The 15,652-nt window shown below is 45.3% G+C and overlaps 1 protein-coding gene across 1 annotated transcript in view; it reads left to right on the top strand.

Moving 5' to 3' along the window:
- The first annotated feature begins 591 nt into the window (after window positions 1-591).
- LOC126484051 (serine/threonine-protein kinase/endoribonuclease IRE2-like) overlaps window positions 592-15,652 on the top strand; it is a 99,921-nt gene continuing 84,860 nt past the window's right edge. Inside the window, exons 1-2 of the mRNA XM_050107439.1 lie at window positions 592-822; window positions 3,677-3,916. Of these exons, the coding sequence (XP_049963396.1) occupies window positions 592-822; window positions 3,677-3,916 (471 nt within the window). The remainder of the gene's footprint in view (window positions 823-3,676; window positions 3,917-15,652) is intronic.

The following is a 15,652-nucleotide window of genomic DNA, read 5'->3' as shown; positions in this document are numbered from 1 at the left end:
TCTACAAGTAAAGGCAAAAATCCAAAGTTGTTAACTTGTAATGACATCAGACTAAAAAAATATTTCTTTTGTCATTTGTTGTCCGACTTCAAACTTGAAATTAAAACATTCTCGAAAGCCTTGGAATCCCTAGGACCGATATCTTGCCAGTATCAGTGTCGATAACTGGCAAAAATCGTCAAGACTCTCGATTCCCGCAATGGATAAACTGTCTATGTACGTAGTTGAGTTTGTACAGAAACTCCAGTGCACAAGTCCTACCCGCACCTGGCAAATTTTTTAGCTACTGGAGTCTCTGCCACCGGCCCCGGTGGCCGAGCAGTTCTAGGCACTACAGTCTGGAGCTGCGCGACCGCTACGGTCGCAGGTTCGAATCCTGGCTCGGGCATGGATGTGTGTGATGTCCTTAGGTTAGTTAGGTTTAAGTAGTCCTAAGTCTAGGGGACTGATGACCTCAGATGTTAAGTCCCCTAGTGCTTAGAGCCATTTGAACCATTTTTTGAGTCTCTGCCCCCAATCACGAGATACGACACTGTCCCCATCAACAAACTTCCCCGGCTGTGCAGCGACTTTGCCGTTGCGGAAAAGAAGATGGATGGCGGCACGGCTTCGGCTTCGAAGTCAGACTCGGCTCAGAAGGTGGCGGCCGGCGGCGGTGACTCGGACGTGGCGGTGCTGGACGCGCTGGTGCACGCTCTGCTGCGCAGGTACCAGCGCAAGTGGGACCACGACCGCAGGCACGGATACCCCGGCATCTCCCGTGACGTCACCGGCGCCGACTACGCGCGCTTCACTGAGGTGATCCTCCGAGACTGCAATTATGTATGTTCAGTTGCATTCCACAAACACCGCTTGAAGTCTAGCAGAGGGTTCTCAGAGTCACAGGAACACCATTCGCCTTCCTGTTCCATCCGAGAGTGGCACGCGAAAAGTACGAACGTCGCTACCACTTCGTATGAGGAAGAAATTCGCTAATTATATTGCTGTGGTGATTACACGAATTGCACAAGGTGGTATTCAAAAGCCGCGCGGGATTAGCCGAGCGGTCTGAGGCGCTGCACTCATGGACTGTGCGGCTGGTGCCGGCGGAGGTTCGAGTCCTCCCTCGGGCATGGGTGTTTGTTTGTCCTTAGGATAATTGAGGTTAAGCACTGTGAAAGCTTAGGGACTGATGACCTTAGCAGTTAAGTCCCATAAGATTTCACACACATCTGAACATTTTTGGTATTCAAAATTTCCAGAAATATACACTGAAGAGTCAAGGAAACTGGTGCACCTGCCTAATATCGTATAGGACCCCCGCGAGCACGCAGAAGGCCGCAACACGACGTGGCATGGACTCGACTAATGTCGGAAGTAGTGCTGGAGGAAATTGACACCATGAATCCTGCAGGGCTGTCCATAAATCCGCAAGAGTACGAGGGGGTGGAGATCTCTTCTGAACAACAGTTCCAAGGCATCACAGATATGCCCAATAGCGTTATGTATGGGGAGTTTGGTGGCCAGTGGATGTGTTGAAATTCAGAAGAGTGTCCCTGGAGCCACTCTGTAGCAATTCTGGACATGTGGGGTGCGGCATGGACCAGCTGGAAACGACTGAAAATACGCAAAGAGGGAGTCCAGGTATTAAGAAAAAAGTCCAGCTAAATCTAGGGTGGTCAGAAACGATGTGAAAAGCAGGGGAGGTCGCGCTGAGAAATAATTGTTAACAAAAAAATCCGATACGTTATAACGTTTCCGAATTATTTAGCATTAAAGTTACAAATCAGGTCGCGTGTGCAAATTCAAACACGTGCACGCGCAAAAATGAGATGACGGAAGACACCTGTGGGTCTGTGAGTTACCACTTGTTCTGATTTTCATTACAGTTAAAATTTGTCTCTTCAGAAGTGATAAATTTAAGCTAGATGAGCAAAAGCTATGTTTGTTTGTCTTGAAGAAACCAAATGAAGAACACATGTGGAGATGGTATCTGTTCTTTCAGACATGTCGGAAAGAACAGATGGTATCTGTTCTTTCAGACATGTCCGAAAGAACAGATACCATCGGTGACCATGCAGCGTTCTAGAAAGAAATGATAATTAAATCAAGACCCTACGCTGTCGACAGGCGTTGAAATACATCAACGGGGACAGTTGAAAATGTGTGCCCCGACCGAGACTCGAACCCGGGATCTCCTGCTTACATGCTCTATGCATCATGAGTGTTAGGGAAACAAATTATTAGGATAACATTAAATACAACAAAATATAACATATTCTGTCTTCTTCCTTTTTTTATTTGTTCTTTTGTCGATGCATGAGAACGTGGATAAGGGTGTTGCATCATGTGACAGGTAGGCATGGCGCAACCCCAACTTTGAGGAGGGTCAAGGAAGACGTTGCGGAGATAACCGGCAAAAGTTTCTCTGTAAGATAGTTTTCGGGTGAGGGTGCTATCTGCGGTCACAACTTTGTAGCAGAAGTCAAGGACTGTATGCGGACCACTCTGAAAGAGGTATTCTAAAGCCTGTCCTCGAAAGCAGATTAGGGTATGGTGCTTAGCAAGAGGGTAGTGAAATGTCTGGGGCAACAACAGGAAATCCGGGGTTACCGTCGCTGGCGGGGCACGGAGGTAAAAGCCCACGATTCGTTGGAGAAGGAGCCATACGTTTCGTTTCAGGGGGCACGTAAGACGGTGTTCGTCGGTGTCTTCGAGCTGACAGTCAGGGCAGAGTGGGGAGGTGGCCAGTCCTATGCGATAAAGTCGACTATTAGGTTGGAATTTGCCATAGACTAAAACATACCAGAGTGCAGACACAGACGACGGTAAAAAGGGTGCATGCATACACCCCCAAACCGTTCGCCAGTTAATGTCAGGATGCTGTAGCTCCGTGGGGTCACAAGGGTTGGACAGCATAAACAAACGATAATAATCTTTTGTACGAGGAGGACGGCTGACTGGAATATCGGCCCGAACGTAGGTGAGTTCTATTAAACAATTGGCGACATGGTACAATAATGGAGAAATAGGTGCCACATTGATCGGAGGATCGAGAGAAGCCGGTCGGAGGATATCTAAATCCATCTGAGCCACCGGGGGCTCAGAAGAGAGTGCGACTGCAGGGATTTATCTCTGGCACGCTCCCCGTGAGACTCACATTCCCAACTTAATGTCCACACACTACAGTTATAGTTCCCGTACCCACTACACTCATTACTCGCGGCAAACAATCTGACCGAGTCCCTTAAGAGTTCGGGCAATGCGTGTGCATCCGCACAGAACAAGAAGGTCAATGGCTGGTTAACTATATATGGAGATGGTACCTGTTCTTTTGGACAGGTCTGCCATGTAAGCAGGAGATCCCGGGTTCGAGTCCCGGTCGGGTTACACATTTTCAACTGCCCCCGTGGATCTATATCAACGCCTGTCTACAGCGTATGGTCTTGATTTAATTATCAAATGAAGAACACGCATGGCGACACTGTCTCTGGCAGGCTGCTTGAATTTGCGCGTACAACGACCTGATTGGGTACCTTCAATGCCAAATAACCCGGAAATGGCGCAGCGTATCGAATGTGTTTCTTAAGAATTATTTCTCAGCACAACTCGCCCCTGCAACACCCTTGCAAACTGTTCACAGTGTTTCTGACCGACCTGCATAACGCTTTTCTGTTTTTGCGTGTGGCAACCGCAGATGCTGCAGGCGGCGGAGCGCGGCTGCCTGCGGCGGGTGTTCCGCAAGTGGCGCAGCGTGTGCGAGCAGGTGCGCAGGTGCGAGGACGCGGAGACGCGCGGCACGGCCGTGGCGCTGCTGCAGCGGCTGCTGCACAGGCACACTGCGGCAGCAGGCCGGCCCGCCAGGCGCGCGCACCGCCAGCCGCGCCGCCCACTAGACCTGGACAAGTGCATCGCCGACTACATCGCCGACGGCGAGGTCTGCCGCGCCACACAGTGCCCGCTACTTGTAGACTAGCTTACCTAGGCAGGGGGGGAACACCACCAACACCGACTCAAAGGAAGGCCTCGGCGCTTCTTGGTCACGTCACGTCAGCTAGGCACGGCGAACGCCAGGTCTGCTGCAGGCAGAAACTCCTGGGCGTGCTTATCACTACAAATCTCTTATTTTTGGAGAAAATGTTTGGTATTGTTTTGGATTCTGCAGTTTTATTTAGATGAAAGATTTTCTTACTATCGTAAAGCTACAAATGAAGATCATAGTTCTGTATTATTGAATCCTTTCGAAACAAACGTAGATCAATATGAGAAGTTGCTTTGCCCCATTGCAAGCTTCGGAAATTTTACATTCAAGTAACTATATTTACTTGATCCATTTTGCTATCGAAACTTACCCCAACTCCCTTACAATTAACTCGTTTCTTTTATTTATTTTCGTTTGACATCGTCACTGGAAATGTGAACTAATTTACATGTGTAACTATCCAGCTGTTGCCAGTCATTAGATTACAGTCATTTTCAACGAAAGGAATTCTAAAAAGGAAACAAAATAGCTTCATACATCGAAAATATTGCTGAGTTTAAACTCCTCCAACGTGTACAATCGCAAGATATTTCATTTAACATTCAGTGCTTCTCACCCCATAGTCAACCAAGATACCAAAACAAGAGCACCAATATGTTTTGTTTCTAGTAAAAGCAACTCAGCACAAACGTAACTTCCTCAGATTTACAAATAAGGTAAAGAAGCACGAATTCTGTTGTTGCTGGACCATGAAGTTGTTTGTATGTCAATCCTTAAAACAGGTCGAAATTTAAGTTCAGGAGTACACTATTTGTTAAGAAGTGCAATGAATTGCACAATTAATTGATTGCAGAAATCTCTCAGAACAATGTGTGTTGGTCAACTACAGCCAATAGTTTCACATTTTCTTGTGTCAGGGAGGGAGACACCACCATTATGAGTATGCCTGCAACAGACCTGGCGTTCGTCGTGCCTAGCTGACGTGACGTCACGAACAAGCGCCGGGGCCTTCCTTTGAGACGGTGTTGGCACCACACTGTGTGTCGCAGTAAGCACTGGAGACAGGGTGGCTCAAATAAAAGCGGCTGCAAAAGCGTTTTCGACATTTAGTGACAACGTAATGTACACTGCTCGCCATTAAAATTGCTACACCAAGAAGAAATGCAGATGATAAGCGGGTATTCATTGGACAAATATGTTATACTAGAACTGACATTTGATTAAATTTTCACGCAATTTTAACGCATAGATCCTGATAAATCGGTACCCAGAACAACCGCCTCTGCCCGTAATAACGGCCTTGATACGCCCGGGCATTGAGTCAAACAGAGCTTGGATGGCATGTACAGGTACAGCTGCCCATGCAGCATCAACACGATACCACAGTTCATCAAGAGTAGTGGTTCAAATGGCTCTGAGCACTATGGGACTTAACTTCTGTGGTCATCAGTCCCCTAGAACTTAGAACTACTTAAACCTAACTAACCTAAGGACATCACACACATCCATGCCCGAGGCAGGATTCGAACCTGCGACCGTAGCAGTCCCGCGGTTCCGGACTGCGCGCCTAGAACCACTAGACCACCGCGACCGGCCAAGAGTAGTGACTGGCATATTGTGACGAGCCAGTTGCTCGGCCATCATTGCTAGATGTTTTCAATTGGTGAGAGATCTGGAAAATGTGCTGGCCAGGGCAGCAGTCCAACATTTTCTGTATCCAGAAAGGCCCGTACAAGACCTGCAACGTGCGGTCGTGCATTATCCTGGTGAAATGTAGGGTTTCGCAGGGATCGAATGAAGGGTAGAGCCACGGGTCGTAACACGTCTGAAATTTAACGCCCACTCTTCAAAGTGCCGTAAATACAAACAAGAGGTGACTGAGACGTGTAACCAATGGCACCCCATACCATCACGCCGGGTGATAGGTCAGTATGGCGGTGACGAATACTCCCTTCCAGTGTGCGTTCACAGCGAAGTCGCCAAACACTGATGCGACCATCATGATGATGTAAATAGGACCTGGATTCATCCAAAAAAATAACGTTTTGCCATTCGTGCACCCAGGTTCGTCGTTGAGTACACCATCGCAGGCGCTCCTGTCTGTGATGCAGCGTCAAGGGTAACCGCAACCATGACCTCCGAGCTGATAGTCCATGCTGCTGCAAACGTCTTCGAACTCTTCGTGCAGATGGTTGTTGTCTTTCAAACGTTCCCATCTGTTGACTCAGGGATCGAGACGTGGCTGCACGATCCGTTACAGCCATGCGGATAACACGCCAGTCATCTCGACTGCTAGTGATATGAGGCCGTTGGGATCCAGCACGGCGTTCCGTATTACCCTCCTGAACCCACCGAGTCCATATTCTGCTAACAGTCATTGGATCTCGACTAATGCGAGCAGCAATGTCGCGATACGATAATTTGCAATCGCGATAGACTACAATCCGACCTTTATCAAAGTCGGAAACGTGATGGTACGCATTTCTCCTCCTTACACGAGGCATCACAACAATGTTTCACCAGGCAACACCGGTCAACTGCTGTTTGTGTATGAGAAATCGGTTGGAGACTTTCCTCATGTCAGCACGTTGTAGGTGTCGCCACCGGCGCCAACCTTGTGCGAATGCTCTGAAAAGCTAATCATTTGCATATCACAGCGTCTTCTTCCTGTCAGCTAAATTTCGCGTCTGTAGCACGTCATCTTCGTGGTGTAGCAGTTTTAATGGCAGAAATAACTCACCATAAAACGTTCCGAAATGACTCCGAACATAAGAAAATATTACTCAGAACGACGCATAATAACTACAGGCGTATCACAGGGATCGAATTGGGCCCACTGTTGTGGTGATTCCGCGATTATGCTACAAACTTTTAGGGATGATGAAGAAGGATAAATCTGTCACTTTGGGGTAAGAAATACTGGTCTGGAAACGACGGAGTTGAAATTTACAAACAAATACAGTGGAATATGTACTCTGGTACTGTTGTTGCTAAGATGGTAGGGTAGGCAACAGATCCCACTTGTTATTCATCAATAGATGTGGTTCCAACAAGATGTAGCCCCACCGTGCTTCGGTCTGAGGGTTAGTGAACACCTGGATCAAGAATTCCTTAAAAAGTGGACAGGCAGAAGTGGTCCTCTTTCGCGGCCAGCATGATCACCTGATCTCACCCCACTTGATTTCTTCTTATGTGACCGTATGGAAAGTCTTATGTGCGAGATGCCAGTCGAGACTGAAGAGGATCTCCTGGCAAGAATTATTGCTGCCTGCGACAATGTTCAACTGACACTGGGTATGTTACAATCGGTACGTCAGACTTTGTGCGACGATGCGTTGCGTGCATTGACGGTAGAGGACGCCGTTTTCAATAACTGTTGTAACTGTAGCAGCTCGTAAAACATGTGCAGGTAGATGGAATTCACTGTTACTGTACCATACCCATGGGATTTCTTGTCTCTCTGACATCAAGTTTCGTGCGACATCCGTCAGCAGGGAGATTATCTGATGGTATTGGGGAGCATTCAGAGTGAATCTGTATGTCATGATCAGGATTCGGAAGTTGGAGCTCTCAGTTTGAGCACTTGTAACATGTGTGGAATTAGTTCTTATCTATCTTCCGACCACAGTTACGCAAGGATGCTCTACGAGTGTTTTAGGAATTTGGTGTTGAATCTGCAGCGTGCAAGGTAGGAAGATATCTCATGCATGCTGAGTTCAGAAGAGTGCAGCAATGCAGACAGTGATGTAATCAGACAATGATGACAATGTCGATTCCACTACACTCCCTGTAAAGGAAACGTCATTGCTAACAGAATTAGTGTACGGGTTCAGGCGTAGCTATATGTTAGCAAAAATGAAAATGTTAGGTTTTCGTTATTAAGGTTTATTTTTACTCTAAGCATGATTTCATGGCATAGCAATTTTAGCAAAATTACATGGAGTATGGTAAAATATTGATATCGGGTGTACAAAACTGTGAAGCGAATTCCTAACTATTATAAGGTTCTTTAATGATAAGATGGTTGATGACCATGTCTGGTGATCGATAGAAATACAAAGAAATTAAATACAATTGGGCTAGAGATATCAATTACGCTAAAATGCACAATGAATACACCCAATATTGAATGGGAGTCGGTAAAGAACAATGAAAAGGAAGTACAGAGTTAAAACAATTTAATAACTTCAGGGTATAAAGCACTCTACAATGGCTGATCAATTCAGATGGTTCAAATGGCTCTAAGCACTATGGGACTTAACATCTGAGGTCATCAGTCCCCTAGAACTTAGAACTACTTAAACCTAACTAACCTAAGGACATCACACACATCCATGTCCGAGGCAGGATTCGAACCTGCGACCGTAGCAGCAACGCGGTTCCGGACTGAAGCGCCTAGAACCGCTCGGCCACAGCGGCCAGCTGATCAATTCTTTTCATTAAAAAGGATATCTCGCGTTTCCGCTTCAATTACACCCAACAGTCATGTATATGTTTGACTACGGGTCATGGTTTAATGTACAAAAATTAGGAGAGACAGAGACAACAGCAGTTCTGAGTATCAATTGAATATCAATTGCTGGCGTAGCACGAGCATGCATGTTCAACCTCTCGTCGGCGGTGGCAGTGGCTGCTGTCGGCGCGAGCTGTGAACCTGAAGGTCTATTCTAAATCTCTCTCAACTCTTAAACACCAGTGAGATACATTTCCTATATCTTTGGTGAAGCTAAGACTCCTAGTTATTCCCTAACTAAGTTAATTTGCATAGTACTCCCTATTTGGCTGGAATAGCAAGCACATCGTTGCTCTCAAATCGCTGCTAAGTATTAACTGTCAGTGCCCAGTGCGATTCTCTGTACTAGGAGACTTTGTGGTTTAATCCCTACGAGTTAAGCTTGTGAACAAGTGTCTACATAATGACTCTCCCAATCGTCTCAGCGTGGGGCGAGTAGCCTTGCTCAAACACTCGATGATTTTCTGCAAGAGAAGAAGCAAATTACTATTTCTGCAATGTGCCTATATCAAAGCTACTTGCCACGCGTTTTCTTTCTGGTCAATCAGAGTGTTCGTACTTGTAATAATTCCACCCACTAGAGTAGTTGTAGACTGCCACAAGCGCCATTTATTTTATAGGACAGAGTTTAACTTCTGCTAAGTAATACTGAGATAAACAGCTTTTTCTTTCATGCCAGTTTTAACATAGGTGGCTGCAGTGAGTCACCAATGTTTCGAGTTGGTTTTATCTGGACGTTTATCTGGCATCTCCGTGTTCCTGTAGAAAGACTTTCCGAAGGTTCGTCCTTAAAAGCAGGGACAAGGGCTGTTTTTGCCAGCGGTCTACACAGTGGCTCCAGCGTCTCATTGTGTCCGCTAGGTGTCCCACTGCGAAAGTTTCAGCCGAACGGAGGGTGGGCATTCCATCGTAAAAATTCTCCTTCCTTCAGAACTGCGTCTCGTAGCTTGGGTCTGGTAAATTACTTGCTTGCAGTTACCAGTGTGAGTGTTAGTAGCGTATATTCACGAAATGTCTATTCACTTTGCCTATCAATAAAATTCATACATTTTCACGTAACCATGTCATGTGACATATCGAGTTAACTGGAATTGTTTCAGGAACTAAATGTAAGGTGTGTTATTTGTTTGACACCTTACATACTGCACAAGGCTATACTCGCTTATACCTTTCGACTCAGTCATTTCCAAACTTGGGTCCCTTACCTCAAATTGATTCATTTACCCTTCTACATCATCCATGAAAGTTTGTAATATCATCAGAGGACCACCCTGTTTATAAATGATCTGTCATCATATGTCCAAAAAGCTGAAATAGTTCTCTTTGCTGAAGATGCAAGTATTACAAAGAGGACTAATGGAGAAACGTCAGCAACTCAAAATATAAATAATATTTCCTTCAAAATTACTAAGTGATACTGTGCAAATAGAGTGTCACTGAACTTAGATTAAAAAACAGATCCGATTCTGCACTGCATAAGGCCTGTCCACACCATTAGAAACAGTGTGCGAACTATATATCAATAAATGAAACAGAATATACTAAATCCCTGAGTATTTTTACTGACAAGAACCTGAACCAGAAATCACAACTTACAGATCTTCTTAAATGACTAAGAGATAATTATTAATCTCCTACTGTTCCAGACTAATGCAATTATCCAGGTAAGGTCATCAGTTACGCCTGATCATGAGACAAGATTAATTTGTCACAACTTTTATTCCAGCCAATAGTACACTGGTGCACATTATTATACCTGTAATAATTGTAAAGTAAACATGTCTCATATGTTCTAATCTTATAAGTATTTTAATTTTATTAATGTTGTCTCTGTCCCATTATAATGCACATTACCGGCTGTAATTAATTAACCTAATGGGTAGTGAAAACCGAAGCATTTCTTAACAGTAGTTGAAGTGGTTTTTAAATATACCTCAAAGACAACTCGTCAGATATTCTCGTTAGAATCTGGCAGTGGTGATCATCCACTTGCGACAACACACCCACAATTGCCTTCACTTGCTGTTCCTTTGCTGCTGCCACGAGAGCTGACAGAACGCGACATTGTCCTGGAACCAGTCATCACCCAGAACTCACTAGTTTGAATTCATGAGGAACACAGCTCTGGAAATAAAAACTGCCAACGAACTCCCTGTTGCTGGATACAAGCTTCATTCCAATAATCAGGAGCGGACAAAGGGCAGGCGCGTAATGAGTGAGTAGATTTATTATGAGTGAATGAATTTCGCCAGCAAGAAATGGAATGGGTGCAATTACCAATATTTAAATTACTTGTTAATTACTTGGGTTCTAATACAAAACGTCTGAGCTGGCGAAATTACTGAAAGAGATGAAGTTGCATAAAATCTCGCACCTAGTTCTCTGAAATAGGTACAGTATCCCATGACAATCACAATGATTGTTTGTCTGCAGCCAGTACCGAGGGAGCCAGGAGATATTTATCTGTCTAAGTATATCACTTAACAAGCTCCTACCGCCTACGTTCCGCTGACAGACAGTGGGGTGTTGAGTGTATTGCACAGGAATTGGGTGTTCACTTTGTGACAAGAGAAGAGGGTTTTCACATTGCCACTAACTTTCTAGCTTCTGGAATGAAGGCTTTTTTATCTCAGCTGTCCGCAGACCATGCTATAAATGGACAATGGCTTGTCTGCTTGCTCTCCGTGCAGCAAAGCGACTTCTGTCCCCTGGCAAGGAGATGGACACCCTAACTACTGTTTCTTCTCTCTCTGTTCCAGCAAAGGCCGATGCACTTATAGTGCCCTGTGGCTCGTTCCACAGGGCCTTGCAACGCGTCGCCTGCCTCATGTTCACACTTCCAAAGTTAGCCCATAAAGCAAACGATTGCACCGGAACCATATTATACCACAAGAGCTTAAGAAGAAGTTAAATCAGCTCACACAATCATCACGACATCATGAACCCCTCCCCCCCCCCCCCAAACTAATTCAACTCCACTCAACTTGTGTAATGCGCAACAAAAATGAAAAGAGGCTAGCTGAAGCTCTTGCTATGTTTAAAGCTTAGGCAGCTCAATGCAAAAGCCATTTACAGTGAGAAAATACAATAGCTAGAAATAAATTTCAATCACAGAAGCACACAAGTCACAGCTGTCAGTCCCTTTGAAATCTTAAATAAAAGTAACACACATATCTGACACCTTCTATTTCAGTGCTTAGTATCTAAATTCTCGACGACGAAAGTAGGAACAGAAACGTTTATAATGACAGCCAAGCTCCCACGTGCGCTAAGAGACTGACTAACATGAGTAGTGTGTTCACTCGCCTTTGACACAACAAAGTCCCGTTAAGATGTGATACACAGATGAGAGCTCATCATTAACTTCGATTTACCTTACTTTATCTTTGTGGCAGAATTAAAACTGAGATTCACTGCATGGAAATGTACCAAAGCAGCAGAAGAAATACCACGATGGACACGACGAGTTTATACACTATGTGATCAAAACTATCCGGACACCCCCCAAAAACACACGTGTTTCATATTAGGTGCATTGTGCTGCCACCTACTGCCAGGTAGTCCATATCAGCGACCTCAGTAGTCATCAGACGCCGTGAGAGATCAGAATGGGACGCTCCGCGGAACTCACGAACTACGAACGTGGTTAGTGATTGGCTGTCACCTGTGTCATACATCTGTAAGCGAGATTTCCATACTCCTAAACATCCCTAGGTCCACTGTTTCCGATGTGACAGTGAAGTGGAAACGTGAAGGGGCACGTACAACACAAAAGCGTACAGGCCGACCTCGTCTGTTGACTGACAGAGACCGCCGACCGTTGCACAGGGTCGTAAAGTGTAAAAGGCAGACATCTATCCAGACCATCACACAGAAATTTAAAACTGCATCAGGATCCACTGCAAGTATTACGACAGTTAGGGAGGTTGGAATGCATGGTCGAGCGGCTGCTCATAAGCCACACATCACGCCAGTAAATGTCAAACGATGCAACGCTTGGTGTAAGGAGCCTAAACATTGGACGATTGAACAGTGAAAAACGTTGTGTGGTGTGACGAATCACGGTACACAGTGTGGCGATCCGATGGCACGGTGTGGGTATGGCGAATGCCTGTTGAACGTCATCTGCCAGCGTGTGTAGTGCCAACAGTAAAATTCGGAGGCGGTGGTGTTAAAGTGTGGTCGTGTTTTTCATGGAGAGGACTTGCACCCCTTGTTGTTTTGTGTGGCACCATCACAGCACAGGCCTGCACTGGTGGTTTAAGCACCTTCTTGCTTCCCACTGTCGAAGATCGAGCACTTGTTCATAACGCACGGCCTGTGGGGGGTGGTTGCACGACAATAACATCCTTGTAATGGACCGCTCTGCACAGAGCCCTGACCTGAATCCTGTAGAACACCTTTGGGATGTTTTGGAGCGCCTACTTCGTGCCAGGCCTCACCGACTGACATCGATACCCTTCCTCAGTGCAGCACTCGGTGAAGAATGGGCTGCCATTCCCCAAGAAATCTTCCAGCTTGCGAGAGTGGGAGCTGTCATCAAGGCTAAGTGTGGGCCAACACCAAATTGAATTCCAGCATTACCGATGAAGGGCGCCACGAACTTTTAAATCATTTTCAGCCAGGTGTCCGGATACTTTTGATCACGTAGTGTATGTGACTCCGCATCGCCTCCGAAAAGGAAAGCCTGCTACCTTTCCAAGTTGGCACTCGTCACTGTCCTCGACAATCTTGACTTGCTCACCATTGCCAGCTGCCTGGCTGCCCAACGTACTACTTTATACCCTCTCTTCTGTACCGAGTTTGCGCACCATCTTAACACCAGTACACGAGGAAGTCGAATCTTGCAGCAGCATGCCAAGAAAACTAGAGACACTCAAAGTCAAGGCACCGCTGCTAGGTTACCAAAATATTGAACAGAATGTACTGAGCAGTGCTGCATTGTCGCTGTTATTAAAATGTGTATCTGCCTCTTTCTGTAACAGATGGTTCAGATGGCTCTGAGCACTATGGGACTTAACTGCTGAGGTCATCAGTCCCCTAGAACTTAGAACTACTTAAACCTAACTAACCTAAGGACATCACACACATCCATGCCCGAGGCAGGATTCGAACCTGCGACCGTAGCGGTCGCGCAGCTCCAGACTGTAGCGCCTAGAACCACTCGGCCACTCCGGCCGGCTTTCTGTAACAAATGTAAACGGTTCAGAGAATGTTTTGCTCAGGTATTTTAACGTCTTTCTGATTACGCCTTTGCCCGCAGGAAATTATTGCCTGTGTACTGAAGGTAAAGGTAAACCTGTATTCTCAGTGCATCTCGTTAGAGAGCAATGTGTCTCCGAAATTAGCTGGCTTCTGTGCACTGCGCAGCCTGTCAGCATGCCTCGAGTAGTCATTTGAAACTTACGAGTAGAGGATATGTGAGCACGAGGTGTTGTCCGTTGAATTAATATAGCTATGATGAGTTGCGGAACAGTGTAAATCTGCCTCGTAGAAGTCGCATTTGGCCAACAACACCAGCTAATGATCGCTACTGCAAGTTACTGCTTGCAGCAATCGGAGAAGAACGCAACAGAACTGCATGGTACTTGATTTGAAGGCAACTGTTTTTGCTGTATTGATCCAGACTGTACCCAATTGTCTTCACACGTTCAATTCGTCCTCTTGTCCAAACAACAGCATGAATCATCAGTACTGTGGTGCTCTGACGAATAGACAATGGAACACATGGAGCGGAAGGTAGATCAATGGCTTTAGATTATTTTCACCTTGCTCGATTTATTCTGCTGCCTGATGATATTTGTAGAAGAGCGTGGATGCAGCCAGGTAACAATACACCTCTCAGGTTCCCAGTCCCACGAACACACCCGGCAGGTGGGTGAAAAATGTTTTGAGCCACTTTTATATAGGGATTTCTTGATGCAATAGTTTACCAACAGCCGTATTTATTGTAGAAATTTATTTTATGGACTTCTTATGTGCTACCCGTTTCGGCATTACATTGATGCCACCTTCAGGCCCCAAACGTCATAGTCGTAAAATCGCTATACTCGGAAGGAACCATATAACTAGATCCGTGAATCAAATCGTTATGCACAGCTCTTGTGTAACCTGGCACATATGGCTCCTTCCGTGTATAGCGATTGTGCGACTATGACGTGAGGGACCTGAAGATGGCATCAATGTAATGCCGAAACTGGTAGCACATTAGAAGTTCATAAAATAAATTTCTACAATACATACGGCTGTTGGTAAATTATTGCATCGAGAAATACATGCCAGCTGTTGTCCCAGGGTCCATAGTGGATTAACGAAGATTATATAGGAATGTGGGACATCTCACATCATTATCAATTTTAGCACTGTGCAGTATTAGGGTAGGATCCTCCAACCCAACCTATTCTCCAGCCATACATTCCATGTTTCGGCAATGGGTTAGTGGTTCAAGATGTATACTGTGCACGCCTCATTAACACAGTCCTGCAAGAGGTATTAATCAGCTGAATGTAATGGCTGATGGTATCTGTTGACATGAAACCAATGTCTAGGACCAGCTTATACTTGAACAGTCTTTGTTACAGGAACTCTTCCTACATGTTGGATGTCCTCCCTGGGAGAGGGGGAGCGCCGTCGTAGAGCGGGACAGCTTGATCATCAAAGCCTCCACCACCTTACAGAGTACGAGATGGAGCAACACAGTATTGATTGTTACGCGGCAACAGATTTGTGTTTTGCAAATGTGCAGTTCAGAAAAATCTGCCTTTACCTTGGTTGATTTTTTGCTTTTGTTTCACGGGAATGTTACTTATTACTTTAATAAGATCTATCCTATCACTCCTTGCTCCCCTTGAATCTAAGCCCATACACATTCGCAGATATTCAGCTGGCGCACAACTTTTTTTTGAGCAGCTTATTTTGCATTACGGCAGTACCTTCCTGTGTATTAAATAACGTAAGTTATTCCTGTGTTCAATTAGTGTATTTTTACCTATGCTTATCAATGATGTCTAACGAATGTTATTATCATACATAAGAATGAAATTTTAAGGCATAGGTTGAGCTCATAGTTTCTGCAGCAATAATAAATAAAGTAAAGCAATTGTATCATGTATAATATTAAACAAAAGACGCGATTAATGAATCAAAGGGACGCTGAAGTCGGCAGCATCCTGGAGTTT

This window comes from Schistocerca serialis, chromosome 1 (assembly GCF_023864345.2).
Source record: "Schistocerca serialis cubense isolate TAMUIC-IGC-003099 chromosome 1, iqSchSeri2.2, whole genome shotgun sequence".
NCBI classification, from domain to species: Eukaryota; Metazoa; Arthropoda; class Insecta; order Orthoptera; family Acrididae; genus Schistocerca; species Schistocerca serialis.
This window is presented reverse-complemented; position numbering and strand designations above follow the sequence as displayed.